At 40.6% G+C, this 16,210-nt stretch overlaps 2 protein-coding genes across 6 annotated transcripts; one reads left to right on the top strand and one right to left on the bottom strand.

Moving 5' to 3' along the window:
• Positions 1 to 63: 63 nt before the first annotated feature.
• HSCB (HscB mitochondrial iron-sulfur cluster cochaperone) lies at positions 64 to 3,742 on the bottom strand. 2 transcript variants are annotated; one of them, XM_036393455.2, is made up of 6 exons: positions 3,543 to 3,742; positions 3,380 to 3,476; positions 2,902 to 2,991; positions 2,301 to 2,445; positions 1,383 to 1,430; positions 64 to 221 (listed from the first exon to the last, which is right to left on the bottom strand). In XM_036393455.2, the coding sequence occupies exons 1-6, from the start codon at positions 3,740 to 3,742 to the stop codon at positions 130 to 132; spliced, it is 672 nt and encodes a 223-aa protein (XP_036249348.1). In that variant the 3' UTR covers positions 64 to 129. The 2 variants fall into 2 exon arrangements, with proteins under 2 accessions (XP_036249348.1, XP_036249349.1); XM_036393456.2 differs by lacking the exon at positions 2,902 to 2,991 and having other exon boundaries at positions 3,543 to 3,649.
• Positions 3,743 to 3,894: 152 nt separating this feature from the next.
• CHEK2 (checkpoint kinase 2) lies at positions 3,895 to 15,853 on the top strand. Of its 4 annotated transcripts, none has more exons than XR_004981233.2 (15): positions 3,895 to 4,137; positions 5,082 to 5,333; positions 5,853 to 5,977; positions 6,236 to 6,383; positions 7,134 to 7,224; positions 7,332 to 7,440; positions 8,465 to 8,518; positions 9,060 to 9,121; positions 9,609 to 9,708; positions 10,170 to 10,256; positions 10,959 to 11,122; positions 11,334 to 11,449; positions 11,742 to 11,921; positions 12,704 to 12,789; positions 14,946 to 14,972. XR_004981233.2 is itself a non-coding variant. In XM_036393620.2 (15 exons), the coding sequence occupies exons 2-15, from the start codon at positions 5,087 to 5,089 to the stop codon at positions 15,715 to 15,717; spliced, it is 1,566 nt and encodes a 521-aa protein (XP_036249513.1). In that variant the 5' UTR covers positions 3,895 to 4,137; positions 5,082 to 5,086; the 3' UTR covers positions 15,718 to 15,853. The 4 variants fall into 4 exon arrangements, 3 of the variants coding, with proteins under 3 accessions (XP_036249513.1, XP_036249516.1, XP_036249515.1); XM_036393620.2 differs by lacking the exon at positions 11,742 to 11,921 and adding an exon at positions 15,622 to 15,853 and having other exon boundaries at positions 14,946 to 15,026; XM_036393622.2 differs by lacking the exons at positions 3,895 to 4,137; positions 11,742 to 11,921 and adding an exon at positions 15,622 to 15,853 and having other exon boundaries at positions 5,057 to 5,333; positions 14,946 to 15,026.
• Positions 15,854 to 16,210: the final 357 nt, after the last annotated feature.

Below are 16,210 nucleotides of genomic sequence, written 5' to 3'. Positions count from 1 at the left end.
TTTTCCTCCTCTCAGAATTAAAGCTTTTAATGGAAGTATAGGAAACAAACACCCTTGGTCTGATTTTGCTAATAAAACCATTTGTTTAATTGAAAATAACACTAACTCTTAGTAGCTAAGAAGGCAACATCAGGAAGGGATCTTCTTGGCCTTTAATTTATCTTCTAAGTTGGCAAAATACTTCATTTTTCCTAGCAGCTTCTTGGCTTCTTGAAGATCATCTGAAATGAAATAAAACATTACTGGTTTACAGAAGAAAAGGTGAATTTGCATTTTCAAAATGCATCTCAAGATTGCAGTGACAGCACCTGTTTTAGTACCAAGAGTTGTCCTTGACCTGCAAGGACTCAGACTCTATTAAAACCATGCTGCCTATTGTTTTAACCCCAGATGGTTTGGGAACATCTCAACTCAAATGTTCCACAAAACCTGTAACAATGAACAATTTGGAAAAGAAATGTGGATGAATGCCCTTCAATGACTCCTCTAAAATGGCTGCAGTATTGATCTACCCACTAGGCAAGACAAATGTTTTTGTTTAAAATGTGTATAAATAGACCAACTGACATAACTGAAAAATGCAAATAAAAGGAGTCTGGTCTGGACAGTGCCAATTCCAAAACTCATATTGAAACAATTGTTGCTCAAGGGGAGGGTGGTTTATGACCTCCAGACAAAGGCAACACAATCCTTCTCATGGCACAGAGTAACAGAATGTAACTCCTCATGGGCAGGGACAGCCAGCACCACTGTGATGTTTGCAGTTCCACACACCCCGACCAAAGTGCAGCATTCTGGACATGGCACACAAACACAAAGGTTTTTTCCCAGCTTCAGAAGCTCAGGAATGGTTCAAGCCTGTGCCTATCCACTGGCTGTAGAACAAAGTTACGTTGATTATTGCACAGGAAGTCCTCAAAACGTTATGCTGAACAGGCCTTTACTTGCCACACAGCAGCTGTGGCTTTCACTGCAAAGAAAGCACTCACTGCTCTGCTGCAGCTCCAGGACTGCAGAACAACATCCCCCAAATTCGAGTGTGAAACCTCAGAACATGTCTAAGATCACAACTGTCCTTCCCAGCATTCTGGGAAACACACAAACAATTTCTTAGCATCTACATTCCCATTGAAAATGATTATTTAGACGCAAGATGAATGGAACTTTTGTACTGGACTTTGCTTTTAATGTGAGGTCCTGAATTTCCCAAATCAGCAGGAATGTCAGTTTAGAAGTACTTATTCTAAATACCTAACAAAGAACCCTTGTCAATGCAGTATTTCTATTCCATAGCTCAGGAAATATTTGCCAGTAAGAAAATGTGGAGTTTTAAGCATTTGACAGGTATGTATGGCAGCTAAAAACTTCATAAAATCAGGTACCTCTTTCAAAAGCTGCAGTCACCTCTCTGGTCAGTTCTTCTTGTTTAACTGCAAAACAAATGATTTCATTTACTTTTTGTTATACTTAGGATATTTGATACCACTACATTCTGACTGCCTGTGGTGGGAAAGTTCATTACTAGTTTCAGCCTTCGGGAGCCAAGCGAGTTTTTCATTATAATGCTGTCAATGTTGTTTTAATTCTCATTTCAAACATGTATTTCTTTATTTAAACAGGTATACTGAGACAGCAATTCCAATGCACACCAGTGGTCACTAATTTCCCAGCAATCTAACTTATTTTTGGTGTATCAGTTTATCCTGCTACAGTTGACTTTCTTCTGTGCTACTCAGTTTTTTTCCTAGTTATTGTAATTGCTTTTAGCACATAGCTATTATTGAAAAAACTTAAATATATCAGTAAACCAAATGTTTTTGGTATCACCAACAATATAGAAAGAAAGTTGCTTGTGTAAAGAGAATAACCACTTAATATAATGGCTGCCAGATGAAGAAGGTGAAAGAACTACAATGCCTTTATAAATAACATTATTTAGTGTGGTCAGACAAGCATTTTAATAAATTTCATTCTGACAGGTTTTTTTTTTTAACAATTGACTAACCTGATGAAGGTTGAGTAAATTCCTTTTTATTGTCTATATAAATTTATTTTGACATCAGAATAGGTTCTGTTATACAAATGTATCACATGAAGACAGATGTGATGCATAAATAGGTAAAGACAACATTGGAAAAGAGGTGAAAAGGGCAGAAGCTCCTGCATTGAGTCAATTCCAGACTAACACAAATTGAAGACATTACAAGAAATATACCAACACAGTTTAAAGCTTTCACACTCATGTATTAGACAAGATTCAGTATGCTAGTTCTGAACAAATTCCTCAAGTCATAACCTACCTTTAATTGAAGTTTCAACTTCTTCAAGGTTATCCTTGTTTTTGGACTCTGCTAATTTCTCATTAATTTCCATGATTTCCATAAGGAACGCTGAGTCTCCATCACAGTCTGTCTCTTTTGCTGGCTCCACTCCACTCAGCTCCAGCTGGCAGAGGAAATGGGAATTTGAAAATAAATATTCCCACATCCATTCCTATGAAATTATTTTCTTTAATATTAAGTCTCTTAGTGGGGCATACTCAGATTCATATTTGATAAACCTACAGTGCTTTGAGTCAGTCTGAAAATTAACTCCATACATAGGCTGACCATAAACCAAAAAAAACATAAAAAAGGCTGCCATGGGCCAGACTGAAATTCTGAATGAGCAGCCATAGCCAAACACCACGTGTGATGTGAAATTACTGTAAGATGAGTAATAAATGAGATAATATGCTGATTAATTTGTGGACAAACTTGGTTCTGGTCTCCCTTTAATCTCTGGTGATCCTCTTCAGAGGAATTAGCACAAATTAGCACATTAAGGACTGAATCGAGGGTGGGATCCCTACTAGCCCCAGGGTGAGTCACAGAACACTGCAATACCTAACGGGGACCTTACTAGATAGAGGCCTCGGCTCAGAGGGTTCAGCAGAGTCTGGTAGGCCTTGTTGATCAGGGAAGAGTGTTGCTCAGAGTAGTACTGCTCTTTCTGCAAATGGATGGCAAATAATGGAAGCTAATTACAAGTGGCGAAATACGCTTTGTTACATGCGGAACAGCAGCGTCCCCACAGCAGTCCGCGTGTGAAACGGAGAAGGCTCCGTGGACCTGGCAGCTGTGGCACTGCGCTCAGCTAAGGCCTGACGAACCGCAGCGGCCCCGCATCGTCCGCCTCCTCCGCAAATCCACGGCAGAGCCTCTCTGAGCACCGAAACACAAACACAGGCGAATCCCCTCACTCCCCGAGCGGGAGAGACGTGGGGACTCCACACTGCGACCCCGCCACGCAGCCGAAGGCTAAAGGCGAGTTCGTCCGGCGCTCACCGAGCCCCGCGGGCCCCTCCCGGCCCGGCTCCCCCGCCCGGCCCGGGGCTCACCGGCGGCCTCTTGCCGAAGCGGTCGGGGTGCACGGCGCGCTGCAGGCTCCGGAACCGCCGCTGCAGCTGCCCCGGGTCGATGCGGAAGGAGCGGTCGCTGCAGGACACAGGGCGGGTGAGACCCGCGGCCGGCCGGGCTCGCGGCCGCCCCGCCCACACTCACCAGTCCATCAGGCGGAAAAGGTCAGGCCGCGGCGCCGGCGGCTGCAGAGCCTGGCAGCCGGGGCAGAAGTGGGGCGGCCCATCGCTGCTGGGGAGCGGAGCGCCGCAGCTCCAGCACGGCGGCCCCGGGGCGCGGCCCAGCGCGGCCCCACGGAGCGCCAGGCGCGCCCACCCGAGCCGCGCCCGCAGCGCCGCCCGCATCGCGCCCCGCTCCCGGCGGCCCCCGCGCGGGCCGCCCGCTCATTGGCTGCGCTCGGGGCGCGCGCGCGGCGCGCACGGCGGCCCCGGCCCGACGGCGCGAGCCCCGCGAGCCGTGAGTTCGGGTCCCGCTCCGGCCCTGCCCCGCTCCCCGCCCCGCGCTCCTCTCCCGGCCCGGCGCCGCCGCGGGCTGCGAGCCCCGCTTCTCCCGGGACACACACGCCGGGCGCGGGGCCGCAGTGCTCCGTGGGGACGGCGGGGCCGCCGGTGCCGGTGCCGGTCCGGGGCAGCAGAGCTCCGGCGGGCAGGGCCGCACGGTGCGAAGCGGCCGCTGGGGCCCGGCTCCGCCGTCTGAGCGTTCAGAGGGAGGGTCAGGTTGGACACGAGGGAAAGCGCTGGTATGGAAAGGGCTGCACGGGTCAGAGGTGGGGTCGCCATCCCTAGAGGGTCCCGCAGCCCTGTGGGTGTGGGAGCAGGGGACAGGGGCACGGTGGCATTGGCAGTGCGGGGGACTCGATGGCCTCTGAGTTTTCCAGCCCGAATGGCTCCGTGATTCTGTTCTGTCTGCGGGCGGAGCTCTGGGCCTCGCCTGTGTTTGTAAACACCTGTAAGGAACGGGACGGGTGAGGGAACTTGGGAGCTGTCGTGGTTTTATGGCTTGTAATGAAATGTAGCAAAGCGGTAAGGAGAAGTATACATTAAACTCTATGGCACGAGCTAAAAACCCCATAAACAGGTGGTAAGGTTGGAAGGTTCGTGAGCACTGCTGTGCTGGAGGAAGCTGGCTAGAGGGGGCCTGGGGTAGCATTTAAGTAAAGAAGGAGGCACCGCAGGCTGTGAATTTCCGGGCTGTTTCCTGCATTGGGTCAGTGTGAAAATTAACCGGCAGCTGCCGGGGCAGTGTCTGAATCTGGCAAGGTTTTGTACACTTATTATGTACAGGTGTGATAAGTCTCTCGGAGGCTTTCCAGAAAACCTATGTGATTTTACAGTTCTTACTCCTTTCGGTTTTCTCTTTGTGTCGGGGACCAGCCGTGGTCCCTTGCTCGGTGCGGGGATGCTCTGTCAGAGCGCAGCCGCTGCCTGCAATCTGGGAATTAATCAGGGCTAGTTCTGCTTTAGAACCAGCAGAGGCCGCCCCTCGTTGCCTTTTAAAAGGAAAACCATCCTGGTTTGCACACTTCCTGGGAATTTACGTATAACCCAGACATGCACGCTTTGGTTGTAAGTTTTACTTCTTTGAGGCTGAGAATGGACTTGGACATTATTAGTGCAGGGTGTGAGTGTTTGCCAGTTTTACTTTGCTGTAGTAATTGTGGTTTTTCAACATTCTCTTTTAAAGCCAACATGTCTCGAGAGACTGGAAGTGAAGCACAGCAGTCTCAGAGTGCCCAGCAGCCTCAGAGTGGTACCAGTTCTTCCAGTGGCTCACAGAGCACTAGTCAGTCTTCCTTAAGTTCTGGGACTCTCAGTTCCTTGGACACGGTTCCCACTCAGGAGCTTCCCTCCATCCCTGAGGACCAGGAATCTGAAGAGCTGGTTCCTCAGCCTTGGGGCCGACTCTTTGCACTTGGAAAAGGTTTCAGCAACTGTGGTAGGTGCATACTGTAATAAATCTCTTGGTTTCTTTGTAGGATCTCAGAAAAGTTCAGAGCAGCTTGCTGAAGAGCAGTGTATTTTCATTTTCAAGTTAGGTACAAGCAAATTTAGGTATGGAACTTTTTGCTATAATGTTTTATTCCATACTACATCCCAGTGTTTACACTGAGTTCTCAGATACACAGCTGCCATAGACTTACAGAAATTCTGGGGTGTGCATATTCTTTGTTATATGCTTAATTAAAAAAATTATAATTTATTTTATTTAGTTATATGTCTCTATATTGCTGACAGTGAACTAAAAATACCACTGCTGAAGAGGGTAAAATTATTAAAGCATTTGACAAGGTGTGGTGCTTTGTATGAGTTAAGACAAACTTGATTCTATGGGAAGAATCTTGTCTCTGTTATCCTCTCCATTACCATTTGGGGTCATTCTGTGGTGCCATAGTTATTAACTTCCTGCAACATCCTCTCTCTCTCTCTCTCTGCTGTACCTTCCCCTCCTCTGCAGACTGTGTCAATGAGGAGTACTGGTTTGGGAGGGACAAAAGCTGTGATTACAGTTTTTCTAAGCTGGGATTGTCTGAGACTGGCTTCTACCAAAACTATAGCAAGAAGCACTTCCGAATTTTCAGGGTAAGTGCTAAAAATATTAACTCTGTCTATTTTGGTGTAATTCAGAAAGACACTTTGGGGCAGAAATCGTAAGAAATCAGAGTATCTTCAGGGTTGACTCCTTTAACGTGACTTTTGGCAATACCCCATTCATATGGCTTATGAAATAAACTTAGTCTCATTTCTTGAGTCAACAATAGTAAATTTTTAGTGTATCATGTCTTTATTGTAAAGTCATTTGTTCTTTACTGTCATCTTCCCCATTTTTTTCTCTTTGAGGAAATGGGTCCAAGAAATTCCTATGTTGCCTACATTGAAGACCACAGTGCAAATGGGACATTTGTTAATAGAGAGCTCGTTGGAAGAGGGAGGAGGCTTCCACTGACACACAACTCTGAAATTGCATTGTCTGTACAGACCAATAAGGGTAAAATGTGCTTTAACTTTAGTAGATTTTTCATGTACTGACAAGAGGTTGTTTCTGCATTGATTTGAGTCTGTTTCTTGGGAGCTGAGCTGCTTTGTGAGCACATCTCATTAATAGGTGTTTTAGTACTCACAAAAAAATTATTCATGTCAACCCTAGGAAAAAATCTGAAAAAGAAAACTTAAAGAAATCTGTATCAGGCAGCACCTTACTAGAGTATAAACTTTTATAGGTTTTTTTCCTGTTTTTGAAACCCTTTTGGGCTTCAGTAGCTGTGCATATGATGGTGGGAACAGGGGAAACAGGCTATTCAAGAGAAGTTGAAAAAAAAAACCCCAGATACCTAACCTGCATAATACCTGCATAATAAATAGAAAATCCTCGTAAAAATAAACAAGGCTGGGCTTTTGTTTCTTTGTCTTTGATTTTCCACTAAGATGCTGTCTTCTTGATTATTACTTCTCTCTGATCTTTGCTGGAACATTGAAATTTTTGCTCCTTTTGTCCTTAAATGTAATTAATTACTTAAAGACTGTTGTGAATTTAATCCCAAAATGTAATTTTTTAGCAATAAGATCACCTTGCTAATCCATAGCTGGTATAATTTATAGCATATATTTAGTTTTTCCTCTAGCAGGCAGTATTTTCTCAGTTATATTGTTGACTATAAAAGCTCACAAAACATAGCTGTTTGTTATAATAAAAAATTAAACCTAATAATAGGAAAATTATGTCCACTTGTCTTCCCAGTGTTTGTATTTTCTGATCTTACGGTGGATGATCAGATGATGTTTCCTAAAGAATTCAGAGAGAAATACATTATGTCAAAGACTTTGGGAAGGTAAGCATCCTTATTCAGAAAGTTAGAAAGCAGCCAGCTCCAAATTATGCTTTCATTTGCCTGCACTCGTTACACAGAGTTTTGACAGAGCTGTGCTCTTGTTGTAGTGGTGCCTGTGGAGAAGTCAAACTGGCATTTGAGAAGAGCACCTGTAACAAAGTTGCAGTGAAAATCATCAATAAACGGAAGTTTGTGGCAAGTGGCCTGAGTGAAGAAGTAAGTATTTTTGTCTGTCTGTCTGTCTTGGCCACCTTGCAGTGGTCCTGGAATATTTGCTAGCTTCTCAGACTCCTCAGCTATCTTTAAATGAGGATTTTCTTACTTAATGTCTTCAGTATTTAATTTTAAGATGCTTTTTGATCTTGTATATTGCACAAAATTCTTGGTTTTATTCCTTGACCACATGCCATTATTTTCATCATTTAGTGCTGTTAATGGGATGTGTACAATGGGTGGAGTGGAGTCTTGCAGGGTTTGGTTTATGTCCTAAAATGCATCAGATAGACACAAGATAACCAGCACAGTCTTGACCATAAATGTACCAACTAAGCTAATTTTGTTGAATGCTTCATCGTAATACATTTTAAGAAAATTGTATGAAGCCTTTAGGGAAGGTCTAATGGCAGAAGCCAGAATTTGGAGAAGTACAAAGACAACTGGCTCAAGATGCTGTTGAGAATTATAATTACTGATGCATGGCATTCTACAAAACAGGCACAGGAGTATATCTGGAATGTTGTGTATGGGTTAAGTTGTGTCTTCCAAGATGATTGATTTGGATTGGAAGAAGAGCAAAAAAATCCCTGCTGAGCTGATTTCATTAGTTGAGCCTAAGCCACGGGTTAGAGAATCTGTTTATGTTAACTTGCAAAATAGTAGCATGTAATTTTAGGTTGGCCCATCTGCAAAGCATCTTGCAGGGAGAAAAGCTGTTTAAATACAAGTATATAAGCAAAAAGAATTTTATTTTTTTTTAATTTGGAAGCTAGTTGGGGATTTCTAACCTGCAGTGAAATTTCATGTCTGGAGCAATATCTTGCTCCAGATAGTGACAGCACTCTGTTTATTTAATTCGCTGAAGGTATCTGATAATTTTATGAAAAAAAATTGTATGTTACGGTCACTAAGAGTAGCAAAAGGCACGGAATTATGTCTTTCCTGGTACTGTCTCTTATTTCTCATATGTCTTATTCCAGAACAGCTCTGTCTTACCCAATATGGTATTTGATTCTTTTAATAGAACCCAGGTTTAAATATCAATACAGAAATTGAAATTTTGAAGAAAATAGATCATGTGAGTATTACTATACATTTTTATTATTTTTTGCTCTCTCCTGTATGTACTTGTTTAGTTTACTGACTTTAGTGTATTAATGAAAGAGCAATTTTATCCATTCAGAAATGTGTTAAAGGAGATATATAATTTCCCTTGTAACTTATTGAATGGGTCTTTTTTTATTCTTTTAAGAGTATTATATCCTAGCAGATTGAGATTTTAAAGCTTTGGATAACTTAGATATAAATTTGAGAAGAAACATCACAGGAGAAGTTTTAACTGCCTGCAGAAATTTTTATTTGATGCAAGTTTTTGTAGATGCTGCAAATTGACTAAATGTAAAGACTAGTTTTCACTGGCAATTTATTGAATTTGTATCTCTCTTTCCTCTCCATGTAAAATAGATAAAATGTTGAGGGTGTGGTCTGGGGTGCTTGCAAGTCCCTTGTGTTAAGTGTCAGCTTAAGTGACCTGGTTTGAAATACTGAAATAAGAACTTTAGGATTAATTTTTACCAATTATTCTATTTTGTGTGTCTCTGTGTTTCCTTTTCTGTTAGCCTTGCTTAATCAAGATTAAAAACTTCTTTGAAGCAGACGATTACTACATTGTTTTGGAACTGTAAGTAACCTGTTTGAAAGTAAATGCATAAAATGAAATGCTTTTTTGATAACCACAATGAGCTGTGGAGGTTTTGCTTTTCTTATTTTGTTTTCCTTTTGCTGGCCTCTACTTTCCTCTAAAACCTTTGTAAGATTAGGAGCTAGGATAACCAGGAGAAATCATCCTTTATTCTTTGTAGGCACTCAGGGCTTGGGTACTGTTTGCTCTGCTGCTGTTTTGGATTGCTGCTTTTATTTTATTTTTTTATTTTTGAGCTCATAAGAGGGGGCTGATCAAAAATCATGTAACAACTGCCAGTGAAGACTCAAGAAATTGACCTTAACTCAGCCATGCATGTGCTGTGTTTAGGATGTTGCTCACTCATTTTCAGAAATATATTCTTTCCCTGTAGCCAGAATAGCCAAATGTTTTGGTCTTAGTCTTGTCTAATGAGATGAATCTTTTGGAAGTTATATGTTGGTTTGTTAGCCTGCATTTGTTTTAGGATGGAAGGAGGAGAATTGTATGACAGAGTGTCAAGGCCAATCAAGATGAAAGAAGATATCTGCAAGTTGTACTTTTATCAGATGCTGCTGGCAGTAAAGGTACATCATTGTGAATTCTACCCAAAAAAAGTCACTAAGATGAGTTTTTCTGTCACTTGTCATTGCTGGAACCCATGTAAGCAATCAGCACAGTGTTCTTAACAAGTTGGTTTAACAAGAGAGAGACAGAAAAGCAGAATTCCTACAAAGGTGACACAGAACATGGGTCTGCACACTGTGCTTGCATGAGATTTGACATTTGAAGCATAATGATTTCTAAGGTGCTTTTTTGTTTCTTTGTGATGGTGTTTTGGTGTGGGTTTTTTTTTGTTTTGTTTTGTTTTCATTTTGCTTTGTTTTTTTAAGGGACAGTCTCATGTTAGGAAGCTTTAAATGTTTGCCCTCCTCTTACACAGCCATTTCAGTTATCCTGCCATTGCCATGAGAAAAAATGGAAAGCTTACATTTTAAAATAAGTTAATAATCTGTTTTTCCTTAATTACCCATCTGTATGTATTTAGTATCTTCATGACAATGGAATTATACACCGAGATCTAAAGCCAGAAAATGTGCTACTTTCATCTACTGAAGAAACATGTCTTGTAAAGGTAAGGAAAACTACATTTCTTGTTAATGGAGAAATTTGGGAGTGTTTCTTCACATTCTTCTTGATATTTCATTAAACACAGCCAAAAAGATATTATGGAATTATTCATACAAACCATGAAGTAACTTAAAACATAGACCTTTTTTTTAATAATTGTAATTTTACTTTTACGGATATTTCAACCTATACACTACATATCTATTTTCAAATGTCAATTATTTTTCCCAATGAAATCTAAATTCTTGAATTACAGACAGCATTCCCACAAATGTCCAGGCTGTGTGGTGACAGTGATTTTTTTTCTTTTGTTCTTTTGGGTTTTTTTGGGGGGGGGGAATTAGGGTTGTATATTTTCTTTTGTGTTGAGAAAGCATTGACTATATTTGCATGCTGAAATGCTTATTTTTGACAAAAACTCTTCTAATAGGCTACAATACCTTTAATCTGTAGTTGTCCATTTATATCCATATCTTAGAGTATTTTTGCTAGTGTAAAGTGTGATCCTTTGTCATATTTCTCCCTCTTCCTCCTCTCCCATTCTCACTTAATAATGTTTGGGGTGACTTTTATTCATAGTCATGTACTGGAACTGGCTTGGAAGGAAGAAACTTAATGGTACCTCCTGATGTATGTCTACAATATGATGTGTTCTAGTACACTCCATCCTAATATGTAATGTGGTGTTACCATTTTTAAATGCAAGATTACAGATTTTGGACAATCCAAGATTCTTGGAGAAGCTTCTCTTATGAAAACATTATGTGGTACTCCCATGTATCTTGCTCCTGAGGTTCTAAATTCACTTGGGACTGCTGGATACAGCCGAGCTGTGGACTGCTGGAGTTTAGGAGTTATTCTTTTTGTATGGTAAGATATTGTGGAGATGTACCTTCACTGGGCAGTCTTTGACATACATGGCTTGAGACTTGGCAACTTCAGTGTCTATATGAGGAAGTGAAAGTTTAAAACTCTACAAGTATAAAAACACTACCATAGCAGATGCCTTAAAATGTGTGATTTCAGTGTTTCATTTGGTATGAGAGATTCAGTGCTATTTAACTCCTTTTCTTTTATACAGCTTGTGTGGATATCCACCATTCAATGAGCAAAACACTCAGCTCTCTCTGAGGGATCAAATCACTCGTGGAAAATACACATTTATTCCAAAAGAGTGGAAGCATGTGTCAGACATGGGTATGACTCCAGCACAGTGGGTAGCAAAATATCTACCTCTTTTCTTGTAGTTTGTTTTCCTTTATCCTCCTTTCAGCTGCATGGCACACTGTGTGTTAATATGTTTAATTTTTAAGCTAATATATTAAATATATTTTTTGAAGTTCATAGTTAAAGCATTAAAAAGAGAACATACTTTATTATTGAAGAGATTTCTTAGTAGTATTTAGCATAATTAACCACACAAGTATAGAGTTTGTGGGCACATACATCTATTTCTCCTCTTTTCACTTTCTCTTCTGACTTTATCAAGCTGGTCTACAGACTTTGCCTAAAGATTCTTCAAGTGTTGAACCAAAAATACCAGGAATTTAAGGAATACGAGTTAGAATTCTAAAAACCAAACGTTCCAAGAGAGTCCTTTCATGGTGCTAGTCTTTGAGCTGAAAGAGTCAGCCACATTTGAGGAATCATCTATTATGTTTGGCCCACTGTAAGTGAAGTAGTCTGTGAAACTGAGTTTTTGCATAGCAAACTAAAATGATAATTACTGTCTGTGTGCTTTTAGTTTTTCAGGACATTTTATATGCACAAAATAATTGTAGTATTTACCTTGGACACTTCTTTGTATGTGCAGAGGAGTTTCTAATAAATGATGTGGTCATCCTTTGTCTAATAAACTTATCAAATGTAATGCCTTCCTGGATAGCTTGGAGCTTATTCAATAATAAATCAGACATTCATGAGAATGTACAATCTTAACATAATTTCCATAGTCCTACTTGTATGTATTCAGAATAATCTGATCAAATGAAAAGTAAATCTTGCTGAAATTCCTTTATGGGAGATTTGGAGTAATAAAATACAACATAAATGCCATATTTTTCAGTGTCTGCTAAGCAGCTTCCTAAGAAGATGAAACTTTATGTTAAGCATACATGTGTATGTCCTGTCTCTTCTCTCCCACTTTCCCAGATGGATAATCTGCTTTCTAAGACACTGTAAACCAGGATAAATTAAGCTGTCTCCTGTGCATGCTCAGAACATAAACTGTGTATATGCTAAATATATCTCTGGGTAATTCTGGTATACTGAGAATTGCTGAGTTGTGTATATGTGAAGGAGAGATGGTTGCAGTCTGCAGCCCTTCCCTGCACTTGTGTGCATTGCTCTGAAGGGGTGTAAGGCACATTGTCACACATAGTTTTGGTGTAGGCATATTTCAGGTAATGATTGTATTGATCACAGGCCAACCAGCTCATTTTATTGTCTTAGCTCTGGATCTGGTGAAGAAGCTGCTAGTGGTGGATCCAAGCAAACGTCTTACCACAGAGGAGGCCTTAGAGCATCCTTGGCTGCAGGTAGGAATTGGGTTTTAAGTGAAAGCTGAGTTGTTTGAGGGATAACTTGTTCATATCTTGTGTTTTCAAAGATTTAGTCCCTGTAGAGACTGCAAAAGCAGCATGGAGTAGTCTCCTGAGTACCTTCTGTCAATACAATAAGCAGCTTCTGCATCCCTTCTGAGACACCTCTTCCCAGAACTCTTTCACATGTGAGATCAAGATGTGTTTTTTAGAGCCCAGGTCTGACTGTGGTTCTGGTAGGATGGACCTCTCCTTCTGAGCATTGGAACAGAGCCCCATCTCCTCAGATGTTTGTGTGGGCAGGCAGTGCCGTTTGTTTCTGGCAAGCATCCAGTACTAGTTTGTTTTTACTCTGCTCTGCAGGAATTAATGTCCCTGGTTTTGGAACCCTCTGAGTAGGAAGTGATGGTTTCCCTACCTCCTGTTACAGTCTAGGTTTGAGAGGGATAGTCTTTAGGTGGTCTTTTCTTAATTTTGGCAGAGGTACCCACTCAACCTATGAGCTTTATTGCATATTTTTGCTTGAAGAGGCTGAAAAATGTCACCCAGCCTACATCTGAGCCATGCAACAGGTTCTGTTTATTCACACCAAGCACAAGGCTATTCCTGTTCCCCTGCTGGGAACAGCAGAATTTCAGATGCTTTGGTAAAGAGCATAAGAAATGGGGGAAGCAAGGGAGTATCCCTCAGTGCTCAACAGCTGATGGGTGTTCTGAGACAAAAAACATGTGTGGATTACTCTTTAAAGTAATTAACTTGTCTTGATTATGCTCCTGGGCATCAGGAAGCATTTCCTGACATTCATGGGTTTTACTAACTGTAGTTTTGTGTGTAACATCTACAGTGAGTTAATCAGGTATAGATTCTTACATTTGAATTACAAATCTGAGCAGAAAAATTACTCAGAAATATGCAACACTGATTTTAAAAATTGCTGATATGTATAAGGAGGAAGGGGAAATAGATGACTGATTTAGATGAGCTAAGAATTTAAGATATTTCAGTATATATATTCAAATTGTTATTAACTTGATTATATTTTCCATGTAAGGATATCTCTTACTGTTAAGTTTAATTTTGAAGACAGGACAGAAGGTTCCAGAAAACATCACAGCCATAAATCCAGATGTCATCTAGCACTCAGCTGCTGTTCTTTGAGCTGTTTCCCTGCAGGGGCTGTTATTAAGAGTGCCAGGTGCTCATAGGTGATGTACACTGCCTGCTTGGAAGGCCAGCATCCAGCATGCTCAGCTTAGGGTATCACACATCTCATAGCACCCAAGAGCTCCCCAATCCTGTTCCTGTGAGCAGTGAGGAGTTACTGGCTCCTCTCTCCCTCTTGTGTTGTTTGGAAGTATCGACTTAACAAGTCAGCAGGAGAAACTCCATTGTCTCTGTGCCCTGTTAGCCCTCTGATCGTTTTGGGGGCACTAGGAAATTTCTAAATTTTTTACTAGAAATAAGCATGTTCTGCAGATTTATTTAAACTAGTAGTGCTTTCAAATTAGTGTTTTCAAAACAAGTTGTTTACTCCATTCTTTGCTCAAATCTAGAACTTTAAAACTTGTTGAGCTGTGTAAACCTTGTTGAGCTGTGTAAACCTAAGTACTGCTCAGTGGAAATGTCTTCTTACCTGTATTTACTTAATAAAACATTTTCTAAAGGCATATAAACAATTATTGCTGTTTCTGCCTCTGAAATCTTCACTGAAGTCTTTTGAATGGTACAAGATTAGTTTGGTTGCATGCTGAAGAAAAACCATAGGTCTTTGTTACATCAATGGAAAAATATTTCTTACCTTATCCATCAATTCAAATGTAGCCACAATCAAATCAGGTGAACTGGAAAAAAACCAAGTCAAAATTCTATATAAAATTAAATGGATATTTGAGTCAAATCCTTTTTGTAGCACTTAGGAATAGTTAAATAAAAAAGGAGACACTGCAATACTCCATTGCTTAGGAAAAGGGACCTCTCCATTGCCTTCACCTAAAAAACTCAGTTAAAACAGCTGAAATCCTTAGGACCTCAATGATCTTAATTTCTAATTGTCTCTAGCACTGAATGTCCCATTCACTTCTCTTTGATTTTCCCAATCTTTGCTTTCCCCTTAAATATTCTATATACTACTTAGATGCTGGGTTTTATTGCAGGATGAGGATATGAAAACTACATTTGAACAGCTACTTGCTCAGACACGTACCAATATGAGCCCACCAGAAACATCAAAAATGGTATGTGCAGTAGATATTTGAAGATTCATATTTGATGGACAGAGAAACTAGATTTTGAAGTAATCTTTAATAAGAAAATCAGTTAATTTTGAGACTTTAGAGAAATGTACCCTTGGGCTGTATGTGGCAGCCTGCTGGTTAGTTCTGTTTCCTGAACAATGGATTTCCATGTTTTGTCAACACTTTATGTTGACAAAATGTTTAAATGTACAGAAAAGTGTTTAAATGTATAGAAACACTTGCTAGGCTTCAAAGGATTATTCCTATCTTTAGAATAAAATTGTTGGATGTATTTTTTTTAATGGATTCAAGTCACTAATGTTTAGTATTGAAGTAAAAATTCTGCTGGTGCAAGGTTAGGACAGCATTGTGCCATTCATCACCAGATGCTAATTAGGAAAATTGTAAACTGTGGCTGTTTCAAGCTGGGAGCAATGTCTTAGATGAGAACCATCAAATATAATTAGATAGATCTTGGGAGAGAAACATGGGTTAGTTTTTGGTCACACTGTCCAACACCTCTGGTTCTGGAGCAAGCAGAAAGTCAGGTTCTGCCTTACCTGGTTTCCTGGAGCCTCCTGTGTTTTTCTTCCAGCCAACCACAACAAGAAAGCGTCCCCATGACAATGAGGAAGACAATGGCTCTGCTAAACGTGCTGTTCCTTCTACCTCCTATCAGAAAATGAGGTGAAAAGCAAGAGAAAATGACTTTGTTAATGACAGCTTTTTTATGGAGAGCGGAATTTTTTATTAAGAAAAATCTTAATAATGGAATAAACTGTTGAAGATGTATAATTTTCAAATAAAAGTAACTTTGTAAGACTGAAGTGACTGCTGTGAATGCATGAGAATCTGCACAATTAATCATGTTCTAGTCCATCCAGCTGTCTGACTCAAGGAAAGTATCAGAAAAACTCCTGAACTAAGTTACTAACACTTTTTTAGGCTAGCTTCATCCCCACCTACATTCTCTGTTTCTTCTTTTCCAATTTCTAGGTTAGGCATGGAAATAATGCTTAGTCCTAAGAGATGAAGAAGGAATACTAAACTTGCTGGGTTTTTGCCTGAGACACAGCATTACCTGACACAATGCTGCCCACAGACTTCTGAGGACACTTAGACTATTCAGTTTGAGATGTAAAACTTCTGATGGACCTTGAGGTGCTCTGGGCTTCAGGTAAAGC

Source organism: Molothrus ater, chromosome 18 (genome assembly GCF_012460135.2).
Source record: "Molothrus ater isolate BHLD 08-10-18 breed brown headed cowbird chromosome 18, BPBGC_Mater_1.1, whole genome shotgun sequence".
Lineage (NCBI taxonomy): Eukaryota > Metazoa > Chordata > Aves > Passeriformes > Icteridae > Molothrus > Molothrus ater.
Note: the sequence above shows the minus strand (reverse complement) of the source record. Positions and strands in the feature narration are given on the sequence as shown.